Source organism: Emys orbicularis, chromosome 2 (assembly GCF_028017835.1).
Source record: "Emys orbicularis isolate rEmyOrb1 chromosome 2, rEmyOrb1.hap1, whole genome shotgun sequence".
NCBI classification, from domain to species: Eukaryota; Metazoa; Chordata; order Testudines; family Emydidae; genus Emys; species Emys orbicularis.
Genome location: NC_088684.1, coordinates 64,154,835 through 64,166,044, shown reverse-complemented (window position 1 = coordinate 64,166,044; position 11,210 = coordinate 64,154,835). Strand labels below are relative to the sequence as shown.

Genomic DNA, 11,210 nt, shown 5'->3' with positions numbered 1-11,210 from the left:
AATATAGCAGTATCTAGAGAAGTTAAAGAGATGCTGTTGCAGGGGGACTCCGTCTCCTATCACTCCTATGTGTAGTTTCTCCTCTATGCAAGGATTTAGAGGGTGTAATTTAGCTCCGGACCATTAAAGTTAAACCCATGGAAAGATGTAACACATTATTAAATATGACCTATTTTAATGAGTTTATTATTTTCCTGTCTTGTTTACAGTGTTAAAGGCTTCCGTTTGCTTTTTCTAAGATTACTAAGGGAAGAAACATAGGAACGCAAGGTCATATTCAGTTACAAATGTAGCATGGCAAAAGTCTAAATGCTGAGGATACACCTCAGCATATTTTGATGTAATTTAACTTAGTTGTTTATAGAGTACTATTTATTATCTCCTTAATAATTACTCTGTTCTGTGCACTTGGGAAGTACTCTCACGTCCCTTGTATTGAGTACATTTATTGCTTTTTATTCATGTATTTCTTTTCACGAGAGCTCATGGTGTCTGACACCATCAGGTGGTCCAGAGACATCTACACAGAACACATCGTGGGACACCGTCAGTAGTAGGATGAGTAAACGAGACTGCCGGTCAGGGAAATAACCCACTTCCTTCTCTGACGAACCCAGGGACGCACCCCATCCATGTAACTATTCACTACACCAATACTGACTTGGACTCTAAATACATTCTATGGGTGGCATACCCGAGATCACTTATTCACTGACTCTTTAAAAACTCCCGCCCCCAATCTGGGTCTATGCTGGTTATGTAATATGTATGTATCTTGTGAACTTTGTAATCTCTCATAACTCAAGCCTGACCTCAGATGTACAGTACCTTCCTTCTTAAACTTGTGTAAACTTGATTTTAAACATTAGCTTTAATAAAAATTTTAAATCCTTTATTATCTCCTTAATAATTACTCTGTTCTGTGCACTTGGGAAGTACTGTTGTGTCCCTTGTATTGAGTACATTTATTGCTTTTATTCATGAATTTCTTTTTAAGAAGAAATTATCTAAAACCATCTGGCTACTGACAGTAATATTTGTTTACTGTATGTGTATGTATAATAGCTTTGGAAAGAGGGATTCTCTAAGGATAGGACAGTGATTTTTATGACAGAAACTTTTATTCCTATACAATATAGGTGTTGTATCTTCTGTTAAAAATACTGACATTTGTCTGTAGCCTTGATAATTTTCACCAATATAGTTAAGTCAACACATTCTTAGGTCACTTTGGCCTTTAAAGACTTAGGAAATTCTGCAACTTTGATATTCAGATCATGATCTGGTTACAAAAAATACAGAAATGTCACTTCAATATGTACAGTAAATGCCAAATGGTAAAAATCTCAGTGAAGAGCTGCTGAGTTGTCAGTTGTAGTTCAAATATAACTTATTCAAAACTAAACAAAGTAAATGAGCTGCACCTGAAACTATCCTAAAAAAGATGGGTTAAGGGAACTGTAGAATCACTCACTACTGCATTGAGAAGTTCATAATTGAAATTTCTCAAATACCAAAGGTTAATTTAAGGAAGAATAAGAAAAGAACAATTCTCCCTAAAATAAGACTGTATTAAATAACAGTAAAGGTAATTAACCATTGGAAGAATTCACCTAGAGATGTGATGGATTCTCCATTACTTGAAGTCTTTAAATCAAGATTGGATGCCTTTCTAAAAGATATGCTATAGTTCAAACAGAAGTTATGGGCTTGATGCAGCAATTACCAGGTGACGTTCTCTAGTCTATATCACGCAGGGGGTCACAGTAGATAATCCTAATGGTTCCTCCTGGCTTTAAAATCTGTGAAACTATGAATCTATTAATTCATTTAAAATTACAAGTATCTCTCAAGTTTTAATTATTTTTGTAAATCTAACCACTAATTAAACTTACTTTAATAGTGTCGTAGTATAGAGTTAAATAGATAGTTATGTTTAGTGGAAAAATTAAATATATTTATTTCTTAATTACATACAGTTGCAATTTTTAAAAAATCCTGATCATTTCAGTCCTTTTTATAGTCTTTTTCTATGAACTTTCACAGTCGCAGGACTAGCGTTCCTAACAAATGTACCAAGAAGAATACCTCACTTCCGAGCATATTCTTCCCCTTGCTTCTGTAGTGCATTGACTTCCAATTTTAATGTCCATGTATAGTCAATATACTCTCTGGCATGCATCTTTCAACTTTGACTGAGAGAGAATCTATTGATCTAAACATTTATACCTCACATCATCATGTTCTTTGAAAACCTAACAACTATGTTCTAAAACCTAGTTGTTTTTAAAGTACAGCACATATTTTTTTTTCTCTTGCAGTCTTTGTCTATTAGCACTGAAGGAAAAAATGTTTCTTGAGGCTAACTTAGACACCTTTTTTACTCTGTAAGTTAAATCAGCCATTAAATTGGCACTGACAGTAGTGTTCAGAAAAATCCAAAAGGTTTCTGGAGGCCAAAGGAAAGATTTTGATAACAAGCTAATGATTTTCATGACTAAATAAAGGGAACTGTTCTTTTCTTCAGCTTTCTGATCGTCTAGTGGGTTCCCCAAGACTACATTTGCACTGTGTGTATGTTATGGACATCTATAATGCAAATCTTATGCTCTATAGTATAATACTGGTAGATGCTGGAATCAAAATATAATGGTTCCCATCCCATGTAAAGCAATTTTATTGATGTAACAATTATAATGGTATAGAAAAATGAGTTTACACATAGGCCTAATGCACTTCAAAAAATGAACCATACATATCTGCAAAAATCTCTAGAGCTACCTAATGCTCCAGCTTGACCTATTATATTACAAACCACAGAGCATTCCAGTGAGTCCTCAGAGTCTTATAATATTCCCATCAAAAAGGTTCATTTGAGCCTAAGAATCTGTGAGGCTTGCAGTATAGATTGGAATCCTGCTGAACTTGCATTCTTCTAAAGGATAATTTTCACTCTACCACATTCTTAGTGATATAGATAAGATGAAGGGGTGCAGAGTTCCTTCCCAGCACAGCCTCCAACCCACCAAAATATTACAACCTGGGGCACGTGATTAGTCTCACAGAAGCCAAATTAATTTTAAGTTTTAAAAAAAATCTAAGGCTCCTACCATTTTCTCTTATCCTCCCACGGCTGCATTGTATTGAACAGGTACCACTGAACAGTGCTTCATTTGGATAACAGTGTAGTAGAAAGAGAGAGCCTGAAACATGAGGCTGTGTATGAGGCCTCAGCCCTGAGCTAAAGTAGTGGTCAGGCCCTGTTGATACAAAGCAAAATGCACAGTTAGCAAATTTGGGCTCTGAGCAGAAGTCAAGCCCTGTTATAAAACATGCCTGCTTGCAAGTTCACAGAACCTGGCAAGAACAGGGATGGTTTTGCAAAGACGCACACATTCCTGAGAAGTACTAGGCACAGGACACTCACACAAACACATTCCAGAAGGGTTTACCAGAACCCCTGCTACCAAGTATTGTACAAACACTCTCCCCAAAGCTGATACAAGGAGAGAGTGACCCCTCTTAAAGATAAGGTTAGGATGACAGGGTGACGAATAGAGATATTTTGATTGAACCAACATGTACAAGGTAAAGGGTGGTAGCTAACCATGTCAGAGGGACAATACATAACTTGTTTGTATCAGGGTATAAAAGAAGGGTCACAGAGGGGTCTCTGTCCAGCCGAGGGGGGAATGAAAGTCCCGCCATTCACTGAGCTGGTCCATTGTCATGGGCATACATGTGCTAGTGTAGACATGTGCATGTGCAGGGAGTGAGGATTGTGTTTCGTCTACAATAAATCTGGCCGGGTGTCTTCGCTACAAACCAAGTCTTGTGATCTTTGTGAGTAGTTCGATCAAGGTCTGTTGTGTTGGCTATCTGCGCAGAGCTGGGACAGCACACAGAAAGAACACATACACGCAGGCAACAACTAACTACAAACAGTAGCAATATTTACAGCAACCAGTATTCAAAAATGATCAGTCAGCTCCCCCAAAATCACTAAATTGACCTAAAAATAATGAAATCTTAAAAAATAGTAAGTGTGGGATTCTCTTGTTTGCCATCTAGTTCTTGAGACTTTAGTTTCCTTCTTTTTGAGCCTTTGTCCACAACCATGAGGGCTAATAATGTGGGTTTTTTAAAAAATAAAAGTTGAAATTTTCATGTAATAACATGATTCCAGGAGCTGGGTCTTTTAAAGAAAAACACCAAATATTGTAATACTCATGATAAAAATCACAAGTTGGCACGATTAACCAAGGAGGGCATTTTGATCCTGATGGTGCATTGCAGTTTAAAACCTGTAGTCTCTTCGAGCAGTGTAGCTCAATTAGAGAGTCAAGGTGGGTGAGATAATATCTTTTATTGGACCAACTTCTGAAATTGGTCCAATAAAAGATATTATCTCACCCACCTTGGCTCTCTAATATCCTGAGACCAACACTGGTCTTCTCCATTGGATTCCAATCTATACTGCAAGCCTCACAGATTCTTAGGCTCAAATGAACCTTTTTGATGGGAATATTATAAGACTCTGAGGACTCACCGGAATGCTCTGTGGTTTGTAATATAATAGGTCACGCTGGAGCATTAGGTAGCTCTAGAGAATGCTTCTCAATTAGAAGCATGACTGCCTGTGGTCCACATTATAAAGGTCAGGATCAAAACCCACTACTACCAAATGCATAATGAGGCTCCTATTTTCAAAACTTTTGGACCTAAATTGCAGCCACAATATATGAACGTACACAGGAACTGCAAGCACAATGTTATCATATGGGGTTTGTGCACATTACTTGGGTGAATGTATCTATGTAATAATTGTGTGTTCAGTTCTCATACATATGCACATATGTTTACCTGGATGCAGATGTATGGGTACTGAACACAATTACACAGACACATGCACAAAGAGATTTCACACACAATTACCCAGGTGCAGAGTGATAACATGTAGGATTAGTGAGGTGCATAGAAAGAGGGACTGTATGTAGTTACAGGGAATTACACACATTACTGGGATACACAAACTCAACATTCACGCACCGGGGTGCAAATTTGCTCACTGGGGTTACACACATGATTATGTTGGAGCACACCGGTATCTGGGTGCACAGAGGGATTGCATCAACATTAGCTATGTGCACACAGAGGGAGACGGCTCAAGTAGTTACTGGGGCGCAGGCACACATGCTCAGATCATGTTCCTGATCCACGGGGCACAATTTGTATATAAACACAATGGTAGGTTCAGCAAGTTTTAATAAGTTGTCCCCTTTATCTCTCTCCATTTCCTCTTTGGGAGCCTCTAGAGCTGCACGGGGAATAATTCAGATCTGTAGCAAACAGCCCCAGCATTGTAAAATGCCCCCAGCCCGTCAGTGCGTCTGCCACCACGGACAGCTGGCTGACTGCCCCACTAGTGACAGGAATCAGCTGGCCCAAACCCCTTGAGAGGAGACGCTTCTCATATGCGCATGTGCAGTCTGTGGGTTCCCGGAGGCTGTCCCTCAAAGCTCACAGCGAGCATGCGCATTGGAAAAAATTGAGACAGCTCCAGCTCTCTTCTTGAGCGTTCTCTGGCTTCTCCACCAGCCTCCTTTCTGGTGCGCGTGCGCGTCTTGGAGAGCTGGGGCGCGCAGTCGCTATCGGCGCCACTTTTTCCCTCCCCCCGCTCTTTGAGTCCCTAGTATGGTGCGCGCGCGGGTCCGTTTCCACCCTCACGTGACATGGAGGCGGAGAGAGGAAGGGAAAGGTCAGTGGCGACGTCGGCGGAGCGGAAGGTCAGGGCGGGAGCGGAAGTGGGAGCCGGAGCCTGTCCGCCATTGTGGGGAAGCGGCGCCTAGAGCAGGGGGGAAGCAGCGCTGCGTCCGGCCGGCCGGCTCCTTCCAGCGGGAACCAGATCAGCGGCGGCGAGCCCGGGCAGCAGCGGCGGCGACAATCAAGCGGCAGCGGGGAGAGCGGCGCGGTCGGTGTGTGCGGGAGTCACTCGAGGCCCAGGCGGAGCGAGGGGATCGCGGCTCCCCGTGAAGAATGTCAGCCACTAGCGTCGATCAGGTACGGGCCGCCGGGCGGGAGGAGGAAGCGGCCCGGGCGGAAGGGCCTGCGCGGCCAGGCGGGTCGGAATCTGGCCGGGCCCTTTCCGCTGTCGGGCGGCCAGCGCGGCTTCCCGGGCCTCATCCCGGCGGCCGGCAGCGCGGCTTAGCGCCGCCTGCGCTCAGCATCGTGGGCTCCTCACTTTCTCCCCCCGCAGGGAGGATCCAGGCAGCCGCAGACCCCTATTTATAGCCGCATCTGAGCCGCGCCAGATTCCCTCCCCCGCTCCGAGCCTCCTTGCACCCCTCATCCCAAGGCTTCTGCCTCCTGCTCCTCAATATCTTGTCTTTTGATGCGTCCTCCTTCATTTCTTCTCCTCTGGCCGGCTGATTCCCCTTTATCCCTCTCTCTGGGCTCACGTCCTCTTTAGGTCTCTGTCTTCCCCCACTATGCCCAACAATTCCCTTATCTTTGGATCTGGGTCTTTGCTACCCTCTTCTTCGCCACCCACGCTTTGGGTAACGGTTGAAACTTCTCTTCACCCGTACACCCCAAACTCCCTTCGGGTCTGTGATGCTGCCTCCTTTCCCTCTTCCTGTTCTTAGTCCTCTTTTTTTTTTTTCTCCTTCTCTCTGGGCCTCTGACTTCTCCCCTTCCTCAAAGCTCTCTCCTGCGTGACCTCTTTCCCCAGACATTCACCTCCCTGGGTTTGTGCTTCCTTGTCTTCCACACTTCCCTGCCCTGGGCCTCAGTTGTCCCCTTCTCTACCTATTCTTCACTAGGCCTCTGTTGCCTCCTTATCTCTTGCCCCCTACCCTTTCTAGGCCTTTGCCTCCTTGGGCCTCTGCCACTCCCCAAAATGTTCTACCCCTGCATCCGCCTCTCCCCTCTCAAATCCTGTCTGTGCCTCTTTGCATCTCTACTGTATACTGTACATGCTCCATAATTCCTATCCCTGTGTGGGCTGCCAGATTGCTTCCTAGCCGTGTGTTTTTCTGTTCTTCATTCCTATTTGCGAGTGCCTTCTCTTTCTTTCATCCCATTCTTTTTGTGGGCCACTAGCCCACAACTCCACCATCTCTTGGGGTGGGCTCTGCGTATGTGCTTGGATATGAAGGATTTTTTTTAGAGCGAAGGGTTTTTTCCATTTTGTCTGGATTAAGAGAAAGAGACTGACTAACAAATGAGCAAATCATTAAAGGGTGATGGAGCCAAGGGAGACCCACTGCGGCTTAGTGAAATGTATGTGCCAGAGGAAAGATGGTGGGTGCATTAGAACTTTGAGTTAGCAGTTTTGTTTTTTCCAAACAGAATTTTATGTTATACAAGATGTTAAGATATTATAACCTTCTCTGTTATAATAATGCTTATTGCCTGACAGATTAAAAGTGCTTTATAATTACTAATCCTCACAACAACTCTGTGATATTATCTCTGTTTCCTCTGTGGAAATGAGCATGATTATACAGGACTGGGCATACATAACTGATTGTCTTAGGCCCCGCCCAATGCTCAGGCCACTAGATGTCTTGCTGTATTACTGTACATTCCTTTGAGTATCTGAAAAGCATATAAAAAGTGTGCCTCACTGAGCTACGTGTTGTAAATTTTGGTCCATTCTTCAGTAACAGTAGTGCCCATCTGTCAGTTTAAAAGATCACATGCTGTAAACAAGTTTCTGTATTTGCAATAGCCTTAGCCTACTAAAATGGAAGATGTTCTTAAAATTTTATTTTACTTTTATTTTGTTTAGTGCTTTTCTCTCACCTTGAACAATAAAAAAAAAACCCAATTTACCTTGCAGATTCAGTGTTGCAGCTTTTAGGCTTCAGACACTGCAGAGGAATGTTTTTGATTGAAAACCACAGTTATTTTTACTAGACCTTCTTAGACATGGAGACATTTCTATTTGTCTTGGATTTTATTAAAATGTATTTTTACCATATTTTAAGTTTTGGGTGTAATTTAAGTTGACTGTTCCTTTAAATGATAAAATCAGCAGACGTAAACCATCATGAATGGAAAATTCAAGGATTTTAGTTTTTGCTAATTTCCCTATTAATATTTTTCTTTTTATTTTTTACCTTTTTATATACAGAGACCTAAAGGACAGGGAAATAAAGGTAAGATGATTCTTTATTATTTATAATGTCTGAGGCCCTGATCCTGCAATATATGGAAAAAGATGTCCTCAACCAATTATATAAAGTGAATGTAACTACAAGATATTCTAAAACCCCATTTTATCCAAGGTTGGCAATTTCCTTGGAATAACTAATTTAGGACAGGATGTTGGTAAATACCAGCTTAACCCTGGTTTAGACCAGGAAACTGGGAAAAGTAATTGCTTCAGTGGCCAGCAAGTTCAGCAGCCGTAGAATGAATTCTTTCAAACATCCATTCAAAGCTGTGGGATAGGATTGCTCTGTCCACTACATCAGAGTTGGTCCTCTGCTACAGAATGTTGCATGGCCAAATGGAGCTGGACTGCTAGTCTGAAACTCTGCATGCTTCATGCTTCACATTGCATTATTGTTGTTTTCATATAATAAAATGTTTTGGACTTTTGTTTATGTAATATTGAAAACTGAAATGTGAGTGATGACTTATAACTTGCTTGAGAAAATACCAAATCAAAATGTATACAGACATTCTAATGTTCACTATTATACTGACATATATTAATATTATGCTCACTGCAGTTTTATTTTAATTTAGAGTTGTACAAATAAAATCTCCAAATCTATTGCTTTATGTAATCACAGTTTGAATATGTAACTAAAACTAAGTATATTGTGGTGTCTATTAAAGAAGCAGTTTTTAAAATAAATAGATAATACCGTATCTGTAACGTCTTTCCTGGGACACCAAAAAACATGATTTTACCTGGTAAAAACTACTGTTGGTAAATGCCATGTCACGCTGATTTTATCACACCAGCATGACTGGAAGTGGTGTGCTAAGAGTATTTTTCCAATATTTTTAACATGATATATCACTGTAAAAATGCTTTAATATGCTTATCAAAGTAATCATTGTCATGAGTAATCAAGGGATAAGATGTAGCTGTTTCCATTTAGTTATCTTTCAGTGAAAATGTTGGCATGATGTCCTTGAGTATACCTTAGGCATTTACACCAACCCTATTCATTGTTACTTATTAATGTCTAATGAGGGTCATTTGATCTAAAGAACAATGATCATATATGTTCATTTAGTTTCTTACTCATACCCATGAACAGAACAAATCACCACTACTATTCTGAGAAATCTTCACTGGTGTCTTGTTCATTTCAGAATCCAGTACAGAGTATTCCTTCTAGCAGTTACCCAGCTTCTCTGTTTTCACTTCTTCCCCCTATCCGTTAGCACCTTACTAATGCTCTTTAAATTCCATACTCTTTTAGCTTATCCTCCCCCACAAAAACTTTACTCACTTTCCTTAACACTCCTCCCCCTAAAAGTACCTGGAAAAGCCTGTGCCTAAATTACTGTGACTTTTCGGATCATATTTTATGACCAACACGTCTCTCGGTCCTGCAGTTTATAATCTTTTGTTTAATACAGTCATCAGATTTTATTCTGTGACCCCCATCTCCTCCCCAGTTTTCTCATGTTTGTTTTCCTGGGAGATCAGAAGTTGTATTACACTAATAACACACATACAGAATGCAATCTGTGATATAGATATAATCTGCATTCTCACTGATATCTTCATGCATAGTTTAAGAAACATCTATGGATGGATGATTTTATTGCAGTAAAATATTCTGTCATTAAACTATGAACATTATATTCTTTGTAAAGGGTTTGAAAACGATACCATCATATTCATAATCATTTTTAAAAATGCCATATTTATTGCCATATTTATTACTAAAAAACATCTAACAGAAGGTTTCACCATTTATATCATTTGTGTACTACTTGAATTTCTTATTCACTGCATTTAATTCATCAAGTAGTAAACTTGTCACTGTTTTAGGATTTTGTTCTCAGTCTCGTCTTACATATAGGCTCTGTCCCTGGGCAATATTAACCTTACCCACATTTTCATCAACACAGCTCCTTAAAGGTGCCTCCCAAATCTACTGTCCCAACTTTGACCTATCAAAATGTTCCATTGTAATTTCAGCCTTTGTGGTAAACCACTGAATGAACTTTACCTCCTAAATCCTCTCTCCTTGACTGTCAAAGCCCTGCACAACTCCATTCCTTCCTCTATTTCTGTTCTTCCATGTCTTCTTCTTTTGCCACTCATTACACTCTTTTCAAGCCTGGCTTTTAACCACCTGCTTTTTTCCTTTTCTGCTCTTGTCTTCTTCAATGTTACCTTTGTGCATGGCACTACCTCTTGTTCTTTTATGCCAAGAGGTCTCTACCTTCAACTTTCTTCTTAAACTACACTATTTCTAAGCTATTTAAAGGTGATCTGATGGAGATCTGCACCAATTTGAGTTTCATCCAGTGTTTTGCTTGATCTGTATTGTCTGTACTTGAATTAAACCTTTTGATGCATGGATTGCCTGTAATTATTTAATAAAGAACATAGACTAGTGAATTTTACTTTTATTTACGTGCACTAGCATAATTTTGTGATAGGTGCATTATGAATACTGCATAGTGTTAGAATCCAAATAAAGCTCTTAAGTAAAACCTTTTTCCAAAACCTAAATGTTGGGCCTAAACTACTGGATCTAGACTATTTTAGATTGCATCCTGTTAAATACTTTATATTAACTGCGTATAACTATATGCTAGTGAAAATGGTTTATTTATATTACCGACAGATGTCCCAATCACATACAGCACTAGGCACTATGCAAACATATAGTAAAAGACAATCACTCCCCTAAATAGCTCAGTCTTATAAGATATGACAGATGATAAAGGGAATGGGGAAGGAGGATGAAGGTAACAGTGATAGGAGTGCTTGGTTACATAGACTAGTTAATATACACAGATGGTTTTGAGTCATTCAGAGTTTTTACTTATTTCATGGGTATAAATAAAGTAGATATTGGTAGTCTCTACTTGGCTATACATTAACAGTTGGTAATCTCCTGCAGGGATCATGATAGGGTTCCTGTTTGAAGTGGTCTTTGAAGCAGGATAGAGTAGTGAGCTGACAGACTAGTTTGGGGAATATATATATTTCGATACATGGAAGA

At 40.3% G+C, this 11,210-nt stretch overlaps 1 protein-coding gene across 1 annotated transcript in view; it reads left to right on the top strand.

The window, feature by feature from the left end:
- Positions 1 to 6,003: 6,003 nt before the first annotated feature.
- Positions 6,004 to 11,210, top strand: part of YTHDF3 (YTH N6-methyladenosine RNA binding protein F3) — a 51,720-nt gene continuing 46,513 nt past the window's right edge. Inside the window, exons 1-2 of the mRNA XM_065398380.1 lie at positions 6,004 to 6,060; positions 8,138 to 8,162. Of these exons, the coding sequence (XP_065254452.1) occupies positions 6,037 to 6,060; positions 8,138 to 8,162 (49 nt within the window). The 5' untranslated portion in view covers positions 6,004 to 6,036. The remainder of the gene's footprint in view (positions 6,061 to 8,137; positions 8,163 to 11,210) is intronic.